Source organism: Pundamilia nyererei, unplaced genomic scaffold (genome assembly GCF_000239375.1).
Source record: "Pundamilia nyererei isolate P.nyererei 1_Seehausen unplaced genomic scaffold, PunNye1.0 scaffold00358, whole genome shotgun sequence".
In the NCBI taxonomy this organism is placed as follows: Eukaryota; Metazoa; Chordata; class Actinopteri; order Cichliformes; family Cichlidae; genus Pundamilia; species Pundamilia nyererei.
The window spans coordinates 104,690-128,827 of NW_005187759.1; the positions used below are offsets into that span (position 1 = coordinate 104,690).

The following is a 24,138-nucleotide window of genomic DNA, read 5'->3' on the forward strand; positions in this document are numbered from 1 at the left end:
TTTTATAGTGGATTTCTTTCAGATATCTATCATCAGTAAAGATAGTGGGTGAAGGGGCAGTGGTGGTATAAAGCCCTGTGCAAATATTAAATGATTTACTAGTCGTGCTTCACTCTGAAGTTGATAGATGGTCACTGTAAAGAACAAACTCTGATTACATAGATCTATCTTCCACCTAATCTTATATCCATCTGTGCTTTCCTTCACTCCCTTGGTAGTAGCTCCAATAAGCTGCTTTAAAGTTGAGAAGCAAACAGTAATTCCAGCCCCGCCCACTTTGCATTAGCATAACGTCACGTGTAACAGGTCGCTGAATTTTCTTCCACCCTCTCTGGTGACCATGTCAGTGTTAGTCTCTTGCTGTGTGAAAAGCTCGTTTCACAGGTTTGTCACCAGCAAAGAAGAGCTTGTGCACAAATATGCCAGCAGCTGAAACCAAGCAGCACCAGCACTCAGGAATGAGAACTGACTATTAGTCCCCATAAAGTCCCTCATTAAAATATCCATCTTTACTGTGGCTTACAGCAACAGAAATGACCGTTAAAAATGGTACTGAAAAAGGTTTTTGTCTTTATAGCCAAACTCTCTATTCCTAATACAACACACACGTTAGGAAACATGTATGAAAGTTTGCATTATTTGAGACATAGCTGTATGCATCTATACACCAATGCAAAATAACTGGGCTTCCACTCCACTGTGGTTAATTGTACTACAGCACTCTAAAGTGCTCTTTATGAACCACCTGCCATAAAGGCAACAGATAGAGATGGATGCATGGGTGTTCGGCTTACTCAGTGTGCCCCTGGAACACGTTGACAGAGTGGATGGACGGGTCTCTGAAGTCCCACAGCCTGAAGGTGGTGTCCCTGGACGAGGTGACTACCAGACGCTGGGTGGGGTGTGTGCAGCAGTGGGTCAGCTCCTGGTCGTGCCCTGAAGAGACAGCAGCACACAGTGAGGAGCATACACACCTCCTTTTTTCCCTTCATGTTTATCTTTCTTTTTAAAAGCTGCCATTCTTACACTGAGGAATGTTTTCCAGTGCAGCTACACTGCACCATCTCCCGTTTAATATCTTAATTTATTCCAATTTCACAGAGAGACCTTCATTCGGCTGAACACCGCCCAGTTCAAAACTGACTGCAGCACCTTTAATGACACACAATCCCTCCCAATTTCCTGGTTTTTGTTCATCAGTCAGACAGATACAAACTCCACTGTCTGACATGACATCAGTAGGCAAGTGTAAGCACGTCCATCACAGAGGCAATCAAAAACGTTAGGAAATATTGAATGTTATAGTTTGATAAGCGAGTAGAAATAATGATTTATTTAGACATATGGTAAAATACTTTCTTGTCTGAAACTACACAAACATGGGGCCTGATACTACATTTCTACACGCCTTAGAAACACCACAGGCCTCCTCTCAGGAGCAGAGGAGGCCTGTGGCGATTTAAACCGATTACATTCTCACTGCATTCCTCTTCTGCTTTGACGTAATTGGGAGAAGATTTACGATTCCCTGCTTTTCAAAAATGGCAGATTCCAAGTTGTACAGGTCATCTGTGTTTTAAATACAAACTGAAAGAATTAAGGGCAACACAATTACATCTCTGAGATAATAAACATCTACTTTAGGGAGATGACTAAATACATGCCAATGAAATAAGATCAGCACCATAAAAGGAAGCAGAATTTCATAACTGTAGTGCAGAACAGATGATCTGAAATGTTTAAACAGTTCATTTTCAACCAGAAAGGAGAACCACAGCTTTGCTCTAACTAACCAAATCTAACAATATAACCAAAAACACTTCACAGAAGTTGGGTCAACTCAACTCAACTAATAAAATGTCATCAAGTCAACTTCAGAGGGATTGAAAGGCATATTTTTCTCAGTGTGGGCTCCACATTTTTATAATAAACACAATATTTCATATTTCAATACTTTCGTCTTCCTACCAGTGAGTGAGTGGACCAGCTCTGACGTCTCCACATCGTACAGATTGGCGGCTCGGTCCCAGGAAGCCGTCACAACCTGTTTGCCCCCAACCAGCCAATCAGCAGCGATCACCACACCCTGATGGCTGCGGAGAGTTGTAGTCGCCACACGGATGGAAGGGCAGTCGTTCGGCCCCTCCGCCTCGCCGTCGGCCTCATCTTTGTCTGAGAAGTCCACGTCGTCTTCACAGGGTGACTGCTGCTGATGTAGGAGGGAGAGGAAGAGGCGTTGACGACAGGAACACTAACAAGTTTTAAAATATTAAGGGGGAAAAGCTTACGCTGATATCAGCAACAGGCTGTGGAGTCGGCAGCTGCACCATGTATCTCCAGATGTGAGCTGTCTGATCTCCAGATGCTGTGGAGGAGGCAGAGATAAAGGGGTAAAACAGCTGCTGAGAGTCAATGAAAAACTAATAAAAAGAAATAACGCTCCATTTGTGTCCATGTTTTACTTTATGGTTAAACCCAGCAGTAAAAAGACAACAACACTTATTCTTTGAGACTTTCAGTCCTTCTGCAGAAGCCTTCTCGTGTCTGGGTTATGGTTTCTCAGATGTATGGAAACAATATTTCACTTCAGTTTTATTTTTCCAGCTGCTGCAATAAATACACGCAACACAGATTTGGCTGCTTCAGCTTTAAGTCTTAGTTATGTTGATACTGTCGATGGTTACCTGTTAGAGCCATCTGTTCAGTGGGGTGGAACTTGATGGAGTTCACTGTGGAGACACAGATATGCACTCTGTCACATGACAAACACCACTGAGGCATAGTATACCAAGTAATGTTTTTCTGACTGCCAGTTTTATGATGGCTGTTTAATCACTGTGCAATAACAATTTTAGCAGGTCACAATGCTGCAGGATCTACTCCTTTAACAGAAGAGATTATCACGTGCTGGTTCAGCAATTCCAGGGTTGGACATTTCTAACTCTACCTGATCCTTGGTGACCCATATATTTGAGGAGGCACTTTCCCGTCTCAATGCTCCACAGCATAGCAGAGTGGTCTGTTGGAAAGCACACAGGACAGTCTGAGTTTTTATTTATTAACAATTGTCCATCACGCTTTAGTTTAGGTCTCAGCTTGAAAAGAAAAAAAAAGATCTTAAACATGTTTAAATATGTTGACATTGTAAACAACAGAAGGAAAGATAAAGACACATGAACCTCTGAGTTTGAAGACAGAAGATGAAGCTAGAGACAAAACCACCGCCACAGAAATGAAGAAAAAATAAGACTGTATGACGTAAATAAAGTACGAGAGCATAAAAGAAAATACCTGCAGACGCTGTCCCGAGCACCACAGGTTGGGTCCTGGTGACGCTGAGGTCCCAGATGCCGTCCCTGTGACCCACATACTCTTTGACCAGCTGGCACACCGCTCTGGACGTGGTCGCTTTGAAACTGGACACAATCTGATGGTAACATCAAGCCAATGTTAACACGGACCAGGAAATCCCAGATAATCCCAGATGTGTCCCTAACAGGATTCCTACACACCTCACCTTCTCAACCCCTCCCCCCCCAACCCAAACATTCCAGGATCCATAATGTCACTAGAGGTGACTGAGGGGTCTTACATAAAAATATGTAAGAAATGTCTTTAAGTCTTTTCCGAATTGGTCAAATCTTTCAACACACCCAGTGTGAGGCCCCAGACAAATGTAAAACTAACAATGGAAATAATAAAAACTAAACAATCAACTGAACTGAAATGTGTAAACTCGCTCTGGAAACTAGCTGAAACTAAATTAAAAACTAAATAAATAACTGATAATTCTGTTATTACAAACCAAATCCCTGACCCCACTGTCTCTCCTGACACTTGCCATCTTTCTCTGGGCCCCTCTTTGGCATTTTGGTTTGTTTGTTTTTTATTCTTTAAAGGGGATAAAAGTTTTAAGATGTTACTAAATCTAAAGTTCAATTTGATCACAGATTTTATTGTTAAGCCATCAGTTTCTCGAGCTGTGTAGGAACCCTGGTCTGATGGAGGGAGGGAGGAAGCAGGTCAGCAGGACTGAGGATCACTGAGGAGCTGCTCAGCAGGGTCCTTATAGTATGCCAGTGCTAATTAGCTTTGGTGAACAGCAGTGTTATTCACTGGGTTCAAGAGCTTTTACCAAAATATCTTTGTTGCCGTTTCTTTTAAAGCTCCTGAAGTATCAGACTGGCAATCGCACACTCAGACGAGCTTTAAAACAAACTACCAGACAAACCCAGATGAAAGCATTCGCATTACTCATACGGTATCAGTACTGCGGATCACTAAAACTAAAAAAGAGGGAGGAAAAAAGAAAACAAAGCGGCCAAAGTTATGGTTAGACACGAAACCGAGGAGTAGTTTTTGTCATCTGTATCAAGATTTTGTTGAGACGTTTACATTAAAGATGGGGATGATACAAACAGGACTTCTGGATCGTTTTGGGCACAGACCACTAAATAAGTTCCAACTGAAACAAAGTAGGAGAACATCAAGACAGAAATCAATCATCTGATACACGAATCAAGAGAAACATTAAACAAAATCTGAAGGATTGAAGACAACAAATGATAGTCAAACGGATGACAGGGTGTGAACCAGCGGTTGTGATTGTTAGCAAGCAGAGCAGTACGTTCTCGTGTACAAAAATAAATAAATAATATGAAGCAAGTAATTTCTTATGTCTTCTGTTATAACACTGGGAATGATATTAATCCATAACTTGTGCACCTGTAACATCAACGCACCATGTTACATTTAAAAAAGCAGCAACAGGGACGTTTGGGGAGGTTTAAGGAAATGCGAAGCGCTGCAGAAGAATTATGGAGCAGTGACTCTCTACAGTTTGTAGTGTCAGAGTGCAGGCTGCCACAGCCACAGTGAGATTTTGCTTTTCTTAGTAAAATAATCAGTTAAAAATGTGAATTTTTTATTCAATATATCACTCCACGGTATGAATAACAGCTGGTCTTCTGTTCGGGGTCCCCCACTCGGCTGCTGGTTTCAGGCTGCTCTGCATAAATATCATTCTGGCCACCAAAGTCCTCAAACTCACAAAGAGGAGCAAACATCAACTTTCTGATGAAGGATCATCAGCAGTGATGAGAGCTGGACATGCAGCTACAGCTGAGCAGTTTTCAACAGAAGAGTCCCCATTTTCTATGTATTAGAAAATAGTATTTTCTAATACATAGTATTTTGACTACTCCCACTTGGGGATCTTAAATTAAATAAATAAATAAAACAGCTATGGTAAGGCTTTTGAGTTTTAGAGTCCCATGCCCTAAAAACTGTGATCATACCTCATGTTTTTACCAGGAAAATGAGTCGTTCTGTCTGGGTTGTTACTTTAATTGAGGAAGTTCAAGTAACTCGGGATTCCTACGGCCAAGTTTTAAAACAAATATGAAGATATGTTTGGGTTTTCTGTCATTTTAAGTCACCCAAATATTTAAAGTCACCATTAATACTGACAGTTAAAAAGTAATCCAAGTAAAAACTCTAAACGTTTTTGTTTAAAAAAGCAAAATCTGTTATAGGCAAAGACTTTTGAGCAGGCCACACACGTGACTCTGCCAGCAATGATCTACAGCAGCCAGGAAATGCTCCTCAAAAAGCATTTTGAAGCTGGTCCGTGTTAAAGATGCCTCCAGAGTGTACCATTATGTGAATGCCGACGGTAGCGGCATAAAACGAAATAAAAAGGTGCAACTGAAAAGGCCCGTTAGGGAGATGATAAAGAGCTGGTTTATCTCACGCAGGTAATGAGAGAAAAGCTCAAAAGCCTACATTTGGATGACCAAGTCTCTTGGGGAGGGAGGTTCGCCCCCCTGGCTGGGCTGTTCATGCATATTGGCACACAAGGGGAAGAAATCAACAAGTTACCCATGAGTCTCCACCCCACAACTCCCAGCTGGTTACGCTGAAGTTGCGGGATCCACCTACTCTGGCATGGCAAGAATTTGAACGCGGCTACAAGCAAAAAAGTGAAAAAAGAAAGCAAAGCAATTCTTTTCTTTAACATTCAAAAGTCATGTGAGCTCACACGGACAAAGCGGAAACAGGCGCTAAATAAACCTCCTCAAATTTTTGTCTTTACTGACCGCAAAACAAGTGACACTGAACATTTTTACTGCGTTGTTTTCTTTATATAATTGAGATGGACAAAATAATATTAAAAATAGACTAAGGGTGCTCTTCATGATGCCAACGAGCTTCGTCTCTCCTCCCATGGCTCAGAAATGATGCATCTATACTGAAGTCTTGTTTTTTTGTTTGTTTGTTTTTTAAATTGAGGTGACGTATACGAGCTGCACCTCTACACGGCACAGTTTACTCTCACTGTGCTTCCTTTGTTGTGCTGTGAGTAAGAATCAACAGATAATAGAACATTTACATGGTAAATGTATGATATAAATAATGTGCCATCACACATAATGTGTGATAAACCTGAAATAAAGAAATAATTTTATGGCAAAATGTGGAATCATCACACAAAGTAGCTGTTTATTTTACCACTGACATGCTTACACAGCCACACCGTTTATTACTCTTCAGGTTATAATAATGAAGGTAAATAAACAGCCGAGAACTTATAAGAAGAAGACACTTGTACATAAATTGGAAGGTTTAAAAGGAATATTCAATATAGATTAAAACAAACAGTATTACTACTGCTAATAATAATAATAATAATCAGCTATTTTTGTCAGTTCAAGTATTTAATAAGTAACTACCTTTTATCTGAGTTCTGGGGTCATTTATATCAGTTATTTTGAGCCACAGTTGGAGGAAATGAGGAAACACGTTAGTATAATGAAAAGCACCCAAAGGCTCACAAAAACTGAACTTCAGATCTTTTGTGAAGGAAGGATTTACAGAAACTGTTTAATAAGCAATAATTACAGAAAATTTCCAAAACCTTACAAACTGGTAACTTATAATATCAGATACATAAAACAATTTAATTTACAAACATTTTCGATTTACCTTGCTCGTTGAGGCCTTGTAGGTCGTCTTCAGCTTTTGAGAGAGCTGGCTGGTGCTGTGGCTCGCTGTGAATTTCATACAAAAACAAAAAGAAGTCAGAGAAATCAAAGGTCAGAGGATTAAAACAAACAAAAAAAAGATGAGTAATATATCTATGCTACCTATAACATAACTGTACATGAATCTCACCTTTTGTTTTAAGTGCTCCTTTTGCTAAATCCGCCCCTTCAAATGTTTGTCCCTCTGCAGCCAAGCGATCATTCAGTGTTTCAATCTCTCTGCGTACTGAAAGTCAAACATGTCGCACATTAAAAGACATCTGAATGTGTCGTTTTATTCACCACAGCAGGGTTAGCAAGTTACTCTCCATTGCTGAGTAGCAGCTTTCTGCTTACTGGCCACAGAGACTGATAAATTCATTTTATTTTGTAGGAATTTATCTTTTTTTTCATGCATCTCAATAAAAAAAAAAAAAAAAAAAGTTAAATGCATTGAATAAAATTAAGAAATGCAAACTGCTTTCGTTTTTGTGTTGGGTCTCTTGCTGCACAGTGAATTATTACAAAAGCTAGAGCAATCACTTCTGCTTTCATGGGAACTTACATTCGAGGTTTTCTATGTAGAGGTTTTCAAACTCCCTCTCGATCTGACTGAACAGGTCCAGCAGATTGCTCCTCAGAGACAGAGGCAGCTTGGAGTCCTGGAGAGGGTGGGAAAAAGGAGAGCATTAAAAAAACGTGGAAATATGAGGGATTATCCAAAGAAGCTGATCTGGTCACTTGGCCACCTTACTGATGTGCCTCTGCCCACTTATTTTGAAGGATTAACTAAATTATATCTAACTTAATTTCACTGACTAGGGCAAACAAACTGCTTCCTCTGGATGTTTTCAGTGGGAGGAAGATTTCATTACCCTGAATAGAATCGACTTTGTGCCATTTTCTAACCTGGATCATTGAGCATGCATCAGGACTGACTGTGAAACATGGCAAAAAATGCTTCAGACATTTGCTGGCGCTGCCCAAAAATAAGGCATTACAAAGACGTTTTCCCTAGGAAGGTAAACTTCTACCATCCTGTTGCAGAGTTCTCCCATAGATTTCAATCCAGTCTCTGAGCACGAAAACAACATTACAGAGTGAGAAAGCCTGCAGAACAAGCAGGCTATATATCTGGTACCAACAGCACAAATTTACTGCAACAAAGCACAGGAACAGCCTCTTATCACACCATAAACCTGGAGGAAGGAAATAATCGTGAACTCAGGCTCGGGCAGGAAAGAAGGAAAGAATTAGTAAAATCATCCATAAAAGTGAAAGAAACAGTCAGATGGTTACAGAGCACTGGGGAGGTCTTGGTGCCTTACAGGTCTGAATGTGTTTTTATAGGGCAAACAAACAGGCGTTGACAAATTTATACCATTCTGCAAGACTACTGCTGCTATAAAAGGAAACTCTAGACAGAATTTCTCTTTATCCCATTTTACAATGTGCTTTAAACTTCCTTAAATAATCTATAATGTGTTGTAATGGACTGATATACAAATAAAAATAAATACACAATATCTGACTTTTTTTTTTTTTAAAGAATGTCATGGGTTAAACTGATATTTAGACGATTTTAAAAAATGTCCATCAATGGGACATTAATCACTGCAGTTTAGGTTAAGAGTCATTTGATAACTGCAGCTTTCAAGTTTCTTTAAATTACATGAAAAGCACAAAAGATTTAACAGAAAAAACCCAAAAGACAAAAAAAAAAAAAAAAAAAAAAAAGGTAAGCGTGCACAAATTCAGACAACATTTTTTAGGGGTTATTCCCAAAGGCAACATAATGTGATGGGAAAGTCTGCACAGTAACTGCCTCTGATTAAAAAATAAATAAATAAATCCATCCTCCCTCTTCACCCCTTATCCAGCTCAGAGGTCAGGTCACCAAGCAAGACCAACACAGAGGCAGACAACTGTTCATGCTTTAGAAGCTCTAATAAACTAAACTCGACAATAAGTAAAAAACAAATACCCAAGGACAAAAACTATGATGAAATATATGACACCTGAGGGTGTGCTCACGTCAGGCATTCCACACTGCGCCTGAGCATGCCTGCAAAAACAGCATAGTTGGACGCATGTAGCATGACTGGTGATGAACTCTACCCTAACGACAGCCAGCTCTGTGAACATCGCTTTGTTAATTAACACATGTACAGAGAAGGCAAAAGTCATCACCTCCAAAGATGATGACCACAAAAATGTATAAAAAGATTAACCTTGTCATAGTCTGTAGGAGCACTTTACAAGAGAAGAGTATGTGAGAGGAGAGGGTACATCCTCAAACAACTGTTAAAAAAGTCATTTAAAATAATAAAAAACAAACAAACATAAAAAGCACTGACAAAATGTCCAGTGCTTTAAAAATCAAGTGTTATAAGTCAGATTTGAATCCACCTGAGAAGGCTTTTTCACAGCGAGTAAACAGTTTTGTGTCGCTTTCCGTCTGTAGTTGAGTCAGCAGCTTCGACACAAGCACGGAGTGGAAGAGATCTCCAAGCTTTGGCCAGTCACGATGAAACGGGTCAGTGTGTGGAAATCTCTTCGTTGTGTACTCTGCACAAAGCATGCCTTCTTTCTTTGACTGCCTTTGTGCTCGCAGCTACTTACATAGAAATCGGTCGTGGGTCAGCATTCAAAGGCTAAAGGGTTTGTGCTACATTTGAGATAATGACATGAAAAAAAGAAAAGAGGGCTGACTACGACACAATGCTGCATGATGATACATGTACTGCTGCGTGAAGCCACAAGTCTACAGACTAGAGCACACTGAGGTATGAGATCTCAAAGTCCAAAACGACTGAAAATCTTTGCCTAAAATGAATCAAATGAGGGCAAAATGCAAAACAATCTTATGTTTTTAATTAGTCTTATGCTCAAAAGACAAATTCCTTTATATTAATCCTTATTACCGGTGTGGAGAACATTTTACGCACATGTGAGAAGTCAGAATATGTTTACATATATGAGCCTTGATCCCACAGGATTCAACATAACCAGCGGGTCCAATGTTGGGTAAATACACTGGCCAGGTGCTGGAGAGTGACATGTTTCCAACAGACAAGTTCAGCCAGGAACCGACTGAAATGAAACATAACTAATGACTATTATTTTTCTGTTTTCACATGAGTAAACAGATGTTCAAATAAAAGCTTTACATTTGGTGAATTTCTTGTAACCTTTGTTGCAAGTTGACAGCGATACCCACAAATGCAGGGAGAGTCTAAAGAGGCATGATACAGATTTTGAATACAACCAAAATCCACTGATACATTAGGCTATTTCCTTACAGACTCGGGATTAGTATATAAAGAAAGTGATGTAAGATTCAAACACCTGCCGATTCTTCACATCAGTAGAAACATATGCAAGATTGAAGTCACATCCTTCATGTGCATCATTATTTACATAGAGCAGCACTATTGTGATTTGCATAAGAACAACTTTTCCACCTCAAGTTCACAGAGCTGAAAACATCCCATCTTCTCTCAAAGACATACTAAACAGGTCACAAACACTGATTTATTTGTAACTGCAAAATGTAGATATTATTTAAATAAACACAAAAGAAAACATCCTGTAATCTAGAAATAGTCACATTTTTTAAGGAGACTAGAAGTGCAGCAACGACCACACCTCACCTCCACCTATTACTAATCAAGCCTAAACTACACCAAACGTATACAACTAATGCTAAAGCTCTACAAACTATGAGGGAAGTTACACTATTATCTGAAACACAGAGGGCGAAACACCTGAAACTTACCTCCATTCTCATGAAGGATTCCAGATTATCAGAGGACTGAGACCAAAAGGGACCAGAGTGAGAAAACAAAAAGTCATGAGGAAGGGATTACACCACGTCTGGTTAGAAACAGGCGCTTTCAGCAGGTTTAAATCTGCAACAGATTTAAACCTCTTTTCACTGCATGATCACAAGTTCAGCTTCCACATTCAGGGAGTTTTAGATTTGCAATTTAAGAAATTTGCACCATTTCTTCTTCTTAAGGTTATGAACCTTTCTTGCAGCAGGAAAAGCACGGATGCTGCTGACAACATTATCAATGTTACCGCTACGCTCAGGTGTCTCAGTAAACTAGAGCTGCTGAATGGTCATAAAGTGATAAAGACCTCCATCTGTGCTTTTCCTACTGTGACATGTGAAAAGGACCAACATACAAATGCAAAAATAAAACAATAAATTACCTTAACTCAAGAAACAAACGCACATTGATTTTGATTCTTGGACTCTACTAACATAGATCAAAAATAATCCTTTTTTTTGTTCACTATCAGTTTTGATTATGTTTTTCTAGTTTCCTTTCTGCTCCCTTTAAGGGAACTTTCTTCTGATTAGCTGTCTCTTACAAATAAAAGGTTTGAACAGCAGGTGCTCAGAGACAGAGCTGTGCGCCTGAGACAATCATATTCATCATGTGCCACATCACTGACATCATACAGAGCCAAGAGTAAAAAAAAAACCTGTCTGAAGCAGGCTGCCTGAGCGTTTGGCCCACGGGGAGTACAATGTTTTACAACCATCAGCTGCAACTTTATATCCACCAGTAAGACAATCATGTATTGACCAAGCATTAACAAACAAGCAATAATAAAGTAATAATAAACCTGGTTATTAAAAAGTTTTACTGAATTTCTTCATATAAAAACACAAAGACACTAAAGTTAATTAGGAAAAAATCCTGCCAACCTAAATGAAACACAGGTCTGAATATCTATTAAGTCTACATGGCAGAGTGTGTTCAACACAGTCAGTCAAGACTGAAACCCAAAACCACATGTATGGGCTGAGCCAACAATGCCCTCACGTATTAAGGCTCACATGAGGACAACATTAATCCACGTGAAGCAGCAAACCCTGCTTTACAGATGCAGCTCAGCACTTTGTCAGACCCGAACAAACGATCCTGATATTTTTATTTGAAGGTGCTGGACAGTATGTTAAAGCCAAATGCTAAAATGCCTCCCTGGCAAATAAATGACATGCACTGATCCTTTAAGAAACTGCAATAAAAAGGTGCTTCAGTGATTTTTGTAAGTGGTTAGATTACAGGTACACCAGGCAGGTGAGACAAGCCAGTGAACTGTGTTTCAGTTCAACAGGCTTTAACTCTCCCTGCTCTACATGTGCACCTCTAACTGAAGCCAAGTCTTAATTCAGAGGCTCCTAATCCTTTCCCTCTCCCTTTTTTTCTTGATTTACTCTCGATTCAGATAATTACCTCCAGGTAAGCTGTGTTTACCCTGCATCCCACGAGTATTTCAGCTCCTTATTGGCAGGCCACAGAGAAAGCGAACAGGGTTTTTAACACCTGAGAAACAGGAACAAACACCACTGAGCTGAACGATCCACCCGAGCGAAGTTCAAATGGCTCAGCCTGTTCTAAATCCATCTGTTTATCCACTAAATGAAAACAATCTTACAGCACTCATCCAGTAATTGTGGCAAGCCAGCAACAATATAAACCATCATGTGTCCTCTAAACGGTTGTATTAAAACCTAATTGGCTTAGGCTTACAACCAAAGTGCTTACGGGTGCTCACAGAAACAGCAGGACAGCAGCAGGCTAATGCTGAAAGACAGCAGAGGAGTGCAGTTTCCAGAGGAGTACCTGGAAATACAAGGCAGTTTTCATCCGTTCTCAGGGTACAATTTAAGGAATCATCACCTGTCCCTCCAGCATGTCTCTCTGCAGGCCAGAGCGGTCCTGCTCAGTGCTGTTGGTCCTGCGGATGGACAGGCTGTGGGACTTCCTCTTCTGCTTGGCCTGGCGGGCAGCAGCGCTACTCCCGCTCTCCACTGGCATCCCTCCGTTCAAACTTGATGCAACCACAGACTGAAAGTATAAAATCACAAAAGAGAGGCTGACCGAAGGGCGAAGAGAACATATCCAGTCTTCTTCACTCACTGCAAAGCATCAAGACGAAATCCTAACCACTGCCAAGTACTGCACTTGGCAGTGGTTTTATTTGGCAGCTTCCACGTGTGAATGTGTGAAATGACAAAGTGAATGAGTGTGAAACAGAGTGTTGCTCAGCGAGCACGCTTAATAAATCCCACTGGGATAGAAACTGAGAAGCTAACAACCACATCACAACCTTTTCTTTCAGCTCCAGAAACTGAAAACTGTCTGTGTTCAATATTTTGTTAGAAGAAGCTGAAATGTTCCAGTGAGAGACGAGCAATATTTGGAAGAAAAAAAAAAGATTATGGTTCCACAACAGCCAAAAGCTCATTCAATAATTAGACATGTAGATTTGCTACGTTCACTAATAGAAATGTTCTCACTTTATGCAAGAAACGGCTGCACATGCAATATATGAAAAAAAAAACCCTCTGAAATATTCAGTCTTTTTAACTTCATTCTGGAAACAAATAATACATTTGTAAAATGGATGAAGCAACAGGCAGAGAGGTTTTTGGAGAAACAAAATAATTGTTTCCAGATTACAAAGATATATTACTGTAATAAAATCATGTCTCAGGTAACATTAACCCTTCGTTTATTTATTACAACATTAATCTTCATGACAAAATACAGAGAAAATTACATTGATTGGACCTTTTGGCAGGCCTGCTCTGGCCCGGATTGTTCAAACCAATCTGCATAGTGCCACACCCACTTTTCTCTACCCAAGGAAACCAGTTTACCTGTAAGCTTACCAGAAAGGAAGCAGTTAAAGTTTTATTTTAAAAAAAGAAAACAGAAGGTCTACAATATTAAATCTAAAAAAGCATCAGAATTTCCAACAGAGGAAACTGAAATAACAGCACCAGAGAAGGACGCCAGAGACGGCAGAACACTCAAAAGTCTTTTCTCTGGAGTGACAACAGTTTAAATGTTTTAAATAGGGTTACTTATGGCTCTGAGATGCAATTACATGAAATCTGCAAGTAAAAAAAGAAAGAAAGAAAAAGAAAAGGTCTCATGTCAAATTTAGTGTAATAAATAGAAGAATGGACAAAAGAGGAAAAGAAGGACGAGGAGTTGTTGATCTGTGAGCCCAGGCCTCAGGTACAAACCTCTGAAGTACATAAAGTTGAGTCAAAATGTCAAACATTTTAATTTGCATTATAAGAGAACTTCAGTAAAGTTAATTTATACCTAATCCAAGCATAATTATCTGTGGCTACAATAACAGAGTCACTGATGAACTGCAAAGTCCTTAACCCAACACTGGATTAATTATGATACTGTCATTTGAGCAATTTTAACCCAATATTAATTTTTCTTTTAATATCACCGTTAATGCCAATACCAGTTTATCATGGCACAAGTGGCCAGAAAATCAGTGTTTTTAGATGATTTTATACTTGGGCATTTTTTTTAAAAACACATATTTTACCCAAGGAACAGAACTTTATGGAGTTGACATCCACCCACTCGTGTCTCCTTATGAGGGTGGGCCAGGTCAGTCATTTTAAGGGCTGTAACTAAAATGAATGCAACATTTTTCATGACTTCATTAAATGTTCTAAAGATACAGGAGAGAGAAGAAGAAAAAAATCAGGTGGGCAGCACTCACTGACTCGTTATTGTCATTTCATAAATCAGTGAGAGAGAAAAGAATATTTTCCTCTTTGAAGTGTTCAGGTTGGCGTTTAACTTGTTTATCATGAATCATAACTACAAAACAAAATCCCACACCATGATAGAAGCGGATGATCAACATCCTGCCCACTCCTACCTGTTATGCAGCTGAATAATTTCTAAGATGTTAAAAGAAAGCCTGCTGATCATACATTCATCAGGACCCATCACTTGAGATGTATGTATTTTAAAATAATCTAAATATTACGAATGACAAGTTACTTACCCCATCTGACTTACACAAAAAGCCTGTGTGTGTGTTTTGCTCCAGGAACATTACTGAGGTTTGAGTAATGTTTACACTTCACTGCTTACTGCCAGAAACAGATTATCAGAAGTCGGCTGAGGTGATAAGAACGCCAGGTTGCGTTGGATGACTTTACCCTTTCTACCGAGAAAAGAGGTCTGGCCCCTGTGTGCCAACCAACAGTCATCGTCGACCTCTTAATTTTATTTTTTTCGGTTTTAAGTTTCGTTGGATTTATGAACCAAAACTACTCAGCTATATTTAACCAACAAAACAGTTGGATTCGGTTCAGGAAAGGACAGTAATTTAGGTTCAACTACACAGAGAAACACGAAAGGAAGATTAATTTTTGGATGTTCAAATCAGTCTTCACACACATCTGAGCCTGGTGTGTGTTACATTTGTCCTTGAGTTGACACAAAGGTGTCTGGATACTAAAACATGCAAATAAGATGCGTTTTTAAATCACCAGTCAGGCTGAAACTATCACAGACATCAGAGAGTCGTCTATCCGTTACTGCCCGTTTCTGAGGAATAAAACCAGCCTTGTTTAGCTGTCTGGTGCCTAGTTCCTCCTGCTGACTGTCACTGGTGTAAGCGCAAAGAAAACAGCGCTAAGGTCACATTATCTTGCATTACATTTGGATAAAATGTTTTTTATTTAAAAAAATAGCATTTAAGGTTTTAAAAAGAACGAAAATACCTGGGGAAAAAAGTGGACCTTAACATTAGCAGTTCTAGACAATTTAAAGCGGCGATGCCCAGCTTAGCCAAGCTAACGTTTCCCCGATTAGCTGGTGCTGCCAGACATGCTAACGGGCTAACGGTGAAAATAACCTGCTCAAACATGGAGGCCAACTCACCAGAAAGTCTACAAATACTCGTTTTTATTTCGGGAGTGGATGGGAACTGATGTCGTCGCTAACATTTTCTTCAAGGTCTGAGAATGCTGCGCAGGTTTTGTCCAAAATCCGCGTTGACAGCAGACGGGTACCGTTACGCGAGAAAAGATAACGAAGCCAATTCCGGTCCGAGGTTTTTTCGCAATAAAAGCCTACGCCGGTCACAGCAAAACTCCATCCAGACTTTGTTAGTTTCTTGTTTTCTTGATTGTCGCCACATAAAAACAAACTACAGTCTAAATTTATGGAGCTTTTACAAATAAATTACATGTTTTTGTAAATTTGGCTTCATGAAAATTAAATTAGGGCATGAAGCCATTTCAGAGATATAATAAAAGCACTAAAAGCGGTTTTAAATGTAAACCGTGTAAATGCTTTCTAATAATGGACATAATGAACAGGGTCTAGGAAAAGGTCCAAGCTCTAAAACCAGGTCTTAAATATCCCAGAAAACATACATCCGTAAAATGACAAAAAAACAACAACAAACAAACAAAAACGTGACAGTAATCGACCCCAAATAGACATAATTGTGGTAAAAAGAGATGACAAATAATCACAGCATAGCACAAAGACATGAACAGCTATCACAAGGAGACACAAAACGACCCCAGAGAGAGAATGGGGTAAAAAGAGATGCAAAATGAGCTAAAACTGTAAAATAAAAAAATCAAAATGTACAGTATCAAAAAACAACTGTAGGAAAAGATGCAAAAAGGTCATACAAAAGGATCAAAGAGAGAAAAACAACCGAAATGAGACAGTTACTACCAAAATGTGAACCATCACAACAAAAAGTTGAAAATTAACCATGAAGTTAAACTAAAGAAAAAGAGATGATTGGTAGGACTGTCCATGTTTGTTATGAAAAAAATGAAACATTCAACTAAAAGGGTTTGAAAAACATGTTGGTGTGCATATTTAACACAAGCAAGAAAATGTGTTATTAAAATGTGAAAGTAAGTTTGGACGTAACGTTTCAGTGCAACAAAACTGCACGTTTGGTGCTGCAAAACTGGCATAACTGTTGCACAACTGAGACAATTATCACCAGTATTTTCAAATCAGGAATATAAAAACACAATAAGGTTGTGTCACCACCTTGTCTCTTTAAGATAAAATCACTCCATAGAGAAAAATAGGACACCTGAGATATTTTAGTTCCGATGTGTTTATTTGGCTCCCGTGTTAATATTTCTCAAGAAGAGACTCTAAAGGAAGCATCATCATCACTTTATCCAAAGTAGAGCCACATACGAGCTGTAAGGCAAAAGGTTTCACTTTACTGATACTGCCAAGAAGAAACCTGACACTGAATACAAATCAGCCTCACACATGAACTACTGCAGTAACACAGTAAGACATTAACCACTACAAAGTCTCTGCCATTCAATATAGTTATGTTTTCATTACAGCTGAGCTTCACTTCCATGAGCAAATGCTTGAGCTGAAAATTGGTATTAATATAATCACTAATCATGTAAATGGTTCCCCGGCAATGGTGCCAGCAGAGTGTCCAGGTGTCAACAGTCCAGGAAAAGCAGTTTTATCTGCGATCTGTGGTGCCCGACTTCCTCTTCCCAGCCAGGAGGTGTTTGGGTTTGAGGTCAAACACGTGTCTGTCTGCCTCTCCCTTCTTGCCCTGGCGGTTCATGTCTTTCTGGGATTTCTTCATCATCTTCTTTGTCTTCTTCGCCATCTGATGAACAAACGGACAAAGCCAGCGGTCAGTTTACAGAACGAGGGACTCACTTCATGCATCTATTACATTTTGAACCCCAGACTAGTTACTGCATGTAATCCACTCCTTCCTGTGATTCAACTGTCACTAATGAAAGCAAAAAGACACCTTCAAAAAAAATTAAAATCACACTTGATGCTTTTTAAGAGCTAAAAAATAAGAACAATGAAATTGTATTTTTAACCTTTATAAATAAGCTGCAACTACAAGTAACGTATAAAACTGCTGATAAATGCAGTAATTCCTGCACACGACAATATGCAGTTTAAGTGAATCCTTGTTGGTCAGACAAAAAAAGGAATTCAAAGGTAATCAGGTATTTAGGGTTTCTGCTAGTTTACTGACAGCGCTGCAGTCAGCTCAGCCTAAACTGACCCTCTGAGATTAAACATCAGCGAGTAACATTTAGGATCAACTCTTTCTTTGCAGAAGGAAACTGGATTAAAGGTAAGCTGGCAAAGACTTCAGTTATTTCAGTATTGGCCACTTTGTGATTAATTGTGTGAAACAACTCATGTTTGCAGATCTCTGATGTGTCCGCCTTTTCATAAAACCTAAAGGACTAATAAGCGAGTCGATCACAGAGCAGATTTTAGTTAAAAGCTGAGCAATGCCACAGCCTCGTACCTTTGCATCTCGTAAACCAGACTGGTCTCGGGGTGGACGGGAGGCGCTCTGGCTGCGGGTTCGGGACGTCGGAGGGGCCGAAGCTTCACGCTTACGCTTCTTAGCGACGCTGCGGGAGCGTCTGGCCTGCTGCGCGTAGTGACTCTGAAAGTACACGACAGGAAACACTTAAGACACAAACATCTCCAAAGATTCACTCATCAAGAACCAGTATGAACAAGAACATGAGACCACATCAACACCATCAACACCGAAGAAACACGTAACCACGGAAACATGAATGAGTTTACAAACTCTTCAATAATGAAAATAAAACAAATAAATCTCAAAACAACCAAACTAATTAAAGAAAATATAAATAAAAGGACACATATTTACCAAAATAAAATGAGTTCAAAGAAGATCATACTGAAACAAACGTTTCACTGTAACTATTCAAAAACCCTTATATTAAAACTCCAACAGTCCACGCACCAAACCCAGCAAGATTTTAATCCTTTATTATTAGCAATAAACAAAATAATATAAAAACCTAGCCTCATTCCACGCCCCAGTTTGACAACTTTTTACTATTAAACCACATAGTAAAAGGTTGCCTCTTTTTTATTTGTTACCGTGGGCACCATTGTAATTATAACTTAATATCATTATCATTAATTCAGCTACATACATCCTGTAGGCGCCGATTTCAAATCAGAACTTACATCGTCCTTGTCGTCCATGTCCAGACCGAGGTTACCCATCTCCTTCTCGAGCCGCTTCCTTTCAACCTGAACATATCAGAACAAACACAAACATGAGCTCAGACATCCGTGTGAAACGCAGGTTCAAAAGACAAAAGACAGTCAAAGAACTAAAGGAGTCACCAGCTTGAAGCTTGACGGAGTAACTCTGGGTAAAAAGCTCCACTAGGTGGAGCCTTCAAAATTTGTCCTGAAAGCGGTTCGTTTTCCTTTTTCTTTCTTAAACCTGGCTAAATCACCATGGTAACTGATGATGAGCACATAACCTGGTTTCCATGAATGCCACGTTTCCACTGATTCTTTTTTCCCCTGATGTTTTGAGTGCAGTGTCGATTACTGAGGGAATATGCTTCATACGTGCCCGTTTCAAGACATACCAGCTATAAGGATCCAGCAGCTCAGCCTGTGTGCACGCTGTCCCTACATATGTTCAGCCAACGATGTGACGTCTTTATACTTGATTCTAATCTGCTGATTCTCACCTGCTGTCAAGTCTCTTATTCTGCTGGAAGTGCAGCAAATTTTCCATGTTCGAAAAACAGGAATAGCGACCAGCAGAGGTGAGGTGATGAGTAGGAACGCATTCATAATTCTTTCACCTATTTGTCAGCACTTGATACAGTTTAAGCTCTCAGATGTTTGTTGACATCAAAGAAATTAAACACCAACAGGTATTAAAGAATAGGGGGAAAAATCTGCTATGTCGGCATATATTTTTATTATGTTTGGAACAGTCAATATAAAGTATTTGAAGGCAGCTGTACTTAAATTTGACCCACATCTCAACTCCAGCAGGGTGACGGTGAGTAGCTTAAACTGAGCCCTGCTCACCTTGGTGGCGGTCCTGGGCATGCGAGGTCCATGCACATCCTTTTCTTTCGACTCCAGGACCTTGAGTTGCTTCTTTTCGCGGATCTGTTTGGCAAGAATGCGGATCTCTTGCATCTCCTCGTCCTCGCTCTCTTCGTCGGAATCGTACTCCCCGGCTCGCTCCTTCAGCTCCTCCTCCTTCTCCAGCTCCTCCAGTTTCTGTGAGGGTCGAGAGAAAAACAAACACGCATTTAGAGGACAGAGTTTAGAGGGCAGAAACACATTTGACAAATGCCTTATTCCTCTTTTTCTTCATTAAGCCTTTCTGAGAGCATCCTGGAGATAAATGCATTACATTCATGCTGAAGGCCTCAGTGGTTCAGTTGTTATCATTAAAAGCTCAGAATAGGTTATATTTCTTTAGTTGTTCACATTATCTTCTACATTTTGGAATATCAGTGTGGTAAACAACAGCACGAGTAGCTCAGGAGTAAATATAGAGGTATGCATTACAGTTATAGAGATTAGTGTCCTCTGCTCGTGTAGCAGAAAACAAAAGCACAGAGGAACCGTAGATGACAGAAATGAACCCAGTCACTATTAATCATAAAGGATCTTGTGGTTTTCATTGTTTAACAGTTTGTGCCCTTTGTTTCTTGGCATGGCGGAAGGACCAGTTAAGGGAAGTAGGTTTCCCCAGATTAATCTGGAGGCTGTTACGTTTTTAATGTGAACTTCTCCTTTGTGGAAGAACACAAACACAGATGTAAACAGCAGGTAACCACAGCCGTTCATTTTATACGACGCTCTAGCCTGCTCAGAGGAAGCGTTCACAGTTGGTGTCCTTGTTTGCACACAGATGTCTGCAGAATCTCAGCAATGTGAACCTTTGCAGGCCTTCGTGCACATGCAAAAGCAGACGCTCACCTTCATGATGCCGGGATCAATGAAATCTGCGATGTTGTGGCCCTCCCACACTTCAGGAATCTTATCACGCTTCTCATCCTCGTTCATTAGATCCCAGTATTCTAAAAAAAAAAAAAAAGAACGGCAATGAATAGATGGTCTGAAATGTCACAGCAGCAGCTCCGTTATTAAAGGGAAGCAGTTCTTACTCTGAAGGTCCAGAATGTAGTCATCACCCAGCTCCAACTCCAGATCTCTCTCCTGTAAGAAGAACAGTAAACATTTTACAAACAGCCGCACAGAGAGAATTAAACTCAGCAGAGGAAGAAAAACTCATTATTACTCATTTTTTTGCTATTTAGAGTCAAAGAAAGATTATTGTCTCCGGGTTCTGTAAAATAAGCTAAATATACAATGAAATTAAAGTAAAGAGCTTAAGTAAATGCTTGCCGTCTCTTTTGCTATAAGCCTGAAGTTCCCACCACACCTACCAGTTTGCGTTTGGGTGCGTCCACCTCCATCGCTTTCCTGCGCATCATGGCTCCCTCTGGGATGAACGGAGGCCTCTCCTGAAAACATGAACAGGTTTAACCTTTAACAAATGTAAGAAAAAAAAGCAAAAGTCTTAAGAGTGCCATTCAAGAGCTGATTGACTGACCTTCTCATCCCTCTTGGCGGGCATGGCCAGGTGCAGCCGGTTGAGAACATCGTGGACCTTCTTGCCCTTCATCTTGGTGTTGACGCGATGAGCGAGGAGCTGGTCGCACGCCTGAAAGAAAGATGGCAGCCGCGGTGAGATCAAATACTTGACACGCTCCGGGACCAGAGCGAGCCCGAGTCGGCTGTTTCTCACCTCGGTTTTAACCTGCATGACGCCCTCCTCTGTCAGGGTGCTGGTCTCGATGACGGGGATTCCCTCTGCAGACAGGTCTGCAAAGATTTTCTGACAACAAAGAGGACATTTAACGCGTTAAGCAAATTCTTAAACACATCCTACACATTCCTGTCTTTGAGATGTGCAACCTGTAAACCACCCACCTGGTTCTCCTCAGACAGCTCGCTGATCTTCTTCACGTCACATTTGTTTGCCACAATGATGAGAGGCTGCGGGGTACAAAAACAATCACCACCAGTGTGAGTGCTAAAAAAAGTCAATTAAACCTGAAAACCCACCAGACCCCCTCAAGATCAGATGTTCTTTTTTCTACAGTAACTTTTGCATATTTGAGCCATGAGAAATTTTAACTTGATAGGAAATGTTTCAGAGCTAGATGTCCTCAAAGTAAATAAGGGTAGGTCAAATTTGGCGCTTTTAAAATATGTGGTATTTTTTCCCAGCATCAGTACAGGTTCAAATCAGGTTCAAATACATGTTTAAACAACCAACATTTTTGTAAATCCACCCAAAGTGTCTCTTAGCAAAGTCTCACTTCACTCCCTTTACAACTTGGGGCAGTTTTCTTGTGGCATACGACAGCACACACTTCACTAAACACAATCAGGAGACCGACGCTTGTGTTTACGGCTGGATCGCACTCAGACCCTCCACTGATCCTTAAACTCTCCCTATTCAAGAGGAAAAACTTGTCTACACCACCAATATTAGACCCATCCCTGCTTACTAACTCGTAAAATATTCATAGTATGACGGACATTTTTGCGTGACTGCTTAGACTGAAGTTCTTGTAGATAACGAATCAGCTGATTTTGAGGGGGTCCAGTGGGTGAATTTGCAGGGACTGACTCATCTGCAGAGCAGTTATGATATGCTGCCGTCTGACCTTGTTGGCGAACAGGGGTCGGATGCTGTTGAAGAGCTCCAGCTGCTCCTGCAGGGTGTGACCGCACTGCTCAGAAACATCCATGACGTAAAGAACCGCCGCCCTGAGGTGAGCCAGAGCCGTGATGGCTTGCATCTCGATGGTGTTCCTCTCCTCCAGAGGGTGGTCAAGGATCCCGGGGGTGTCCACCACCTACACACAAACACACAGTTAGCATCTGACTAACAACAGGAGGTGGTAGCTTACTAAAACGGTCTTAGGTCAGCCTGTCTCACAATCCACCTTCAGGAGAAAACAGCTCCCGCTCCTCCTTTAGAGTGAGGGGAAAGCACCTATGCTAGATTTATCAGGATGCATTTCAAGATGTTTAGTTTGAGCTTAAGTGAACTCTGTTAGGGAAACTGCTTTTAAACCTGAGACAAAACACTGTGGCCGTTTTTGTTTTCCTCAAAATCCAAGCAAAAAAATAAGAAACTCCTGAAGTCCTGAATGCCCTTCCTGCAGGAGTCACATTTATTTTCACAAGATTTCCAAAACTATAACCTAAAACAGATAAAACTAAATGCTGATTTCTACCATGTTTATTTTTCCTGGGATTGTGTGGTCTCGTGAAGTTGTCCAGACTCTCAGCCAACTTTAAGCACATACATAGTATCATTTGGTACAGGCAAATCTCAGCAATAATGATCGTAAGGCTAATAAAAGAAAAACAGCTTTCATATAAATCAAACACAAACAGGAAGAATTTCAGCAGCTCTGCAGGTAAAGAGTTAAGATCACCAATCCCATGTTTAGTTAGACTATCAGTACAAAAGCTGCTCTATTCTGCCCCAGCGTTGCTTATGAGGGGCAGCCTATAAGATGACAGCTGGCTTAAAGGAAGGGAAATCAGGATAAAGTGGCTTGTTTCAGTGAGTGGATGAACTCAACCATGCAAAGCCATTCAAAGTGAGTCCAAGAAAACAATGTGTACTGAAACAAGTGCAAAGCTTTCCTTTTAAACCTCATTTTCACATGCTTTACGTCCACTGTCCTGGAGTTCATTTTTACCAATGAGATGATAACCACAGTAAAACTCAGGCGAGCAGGATCATCTCACCTGCCAGCGGAGGTATCTGTAGTCCATGTGACCCACAAACAGAGACTTGGTGGTAAAAGCGTACGGCTGGACGTCAACATCAGCTCTGGTCACCTGACAAGGAAGAAAGCAGTTACACTGTTAGCTACACTGAAAGCAGGCAGATGGAGGCGACTGTTAGTGATTGCAATCTCTGTTCAGTACAAACAGAAAAAGGATTAGGATTCAACTTGTCATTACGCATGTAAATATACAGGGTAACGAAATACAGTCTGAGTCTAATCAGAAGTGCAAGCGCAGTAAGTGCGATAATTTAAGAGCTTAATCAGAATCTTGCTCGTAAAGTTGGCTCAGAGTGGAAATCAATGATCGTGATAAATGTGTCTGGGATTTACCTTGTTGATGAAACTGGACTTGCCCACGTTGGGGTAACCGCACAGAAGCAGGGTCCTCGTGTTTGGGTCGATGCTTGGCAAACGGGACAGATGCTGACGCACTGAAAGACGAGTAAGGGTTACGTATGGAGACAGAAGAAACAGACTGAACTACTCAAACTTTTCAGCTAAAAGGAAAAGTACGATTTTGGACGGACTCAGCTTCTCAATCACAGCCTAAACTCTGCTCACCTTGCTCCAGGTACTCCAGGCTGGATTTCTGCC

At 40.4% G+C, this 24,138-nt stretch overlaps 2 protein-coding genes across 2 annotated transcripts in view; both read right to left on the bottom strand.

The window, feature by feature from the left end:
* Window positions 1-790: 790 nt before the first annotated feature.
* LOC102210506 (WD repeat-containing protein 37) lies at window positions 791-15,068 on the bottom strand. The gene is made up of 13 exons (XM_005752429.2): window positions 14,871-15,068; window positions 12,722-12,889; window positions 10,801-10,836; window positions 7,588-7,684; window positions 7,174-7,269; window positions 6,985-7,049; window positions 5,881-5,967; window positions 3,292-3,427; window positions 2,948-3,019; window positions 2,685-2,729; window positions 2,289-2,365; window positions 1,969-2,209; window positions 791-936 (listed from the first exon to the last, which is right to left on the bottom strand). Exons 1-13 carry the CDS (start codon window positions 14,919-14,921, stop codon window positions 791-793), a joined length of 1,317 nt encoding a protein of 438 aa, XP_005752486.1. The 5' UTR covers window positions 14,922-15,068.
* A 1,878-nt stretch (window positions 15,069-16,946) lies between these two features.
* The window catches only part of gtpbp4 (GTP binding protein 4), a 9,880-nt gene continuing 2,688 nt past the window's right edge, over window positions 16,947-24,138 (bottom strand). Inside the window, exons 5-18 of the mRNA XM_013915754.1 lie at window positions 24,106-24,133; window positions 23,875-23,975; window positions 23,501-23,593; window positions 22,402-22,593; window positions 21,659-21,724; window positions 21,474-21,563; window positions 21,279-21,389; window positions 21,112-21,189; window positions 20,830-20,881; window positions 20,642-20,742; window positions 19,736-19,933; window positions 18,866-18,931; window positions 18,162-18,305; window positions 16,947-17,492 (exon numbers count right to left, since the gene is read on the bottom strand). Coding sequence (XP_013771208.1) covers window positions 17,340-17,492; window positions 18,162-18,305; window positions 18,866-18,931; window positions 19,736-19,933; window positions 20,642-20,742; window positions 20,830-20,881; window positions 21,112-21,189; window positions 21,279-21,389; window positions 21,474-21,563; window positions 21,659-21,724; window positions 22,402-22,593; window positions 23,501-23,593; window positions 23,875-23,975; window positions 24,106-24,133 — 1,473 coding nt within the window. The 3' untranslated portion in view covers window positions 16,947-17,339. The remainder of the gene's footprint in view (window positions 17,493-18,161; window positions 18,306-18,865; window positions 18,932-19,735; window positions 19,934-20,641; window positions 20,743-20,829; window positions 20,882-21,111; window positions 21,190-21,278; window positions 21,390-21,473; window positions 21,564-21,658; window positions 21,725-22,401; window positions 22,594-23,500; window positions 23,594-23,874; window positions 23,976-24,105; window positions 24,134-24,138) is intronic.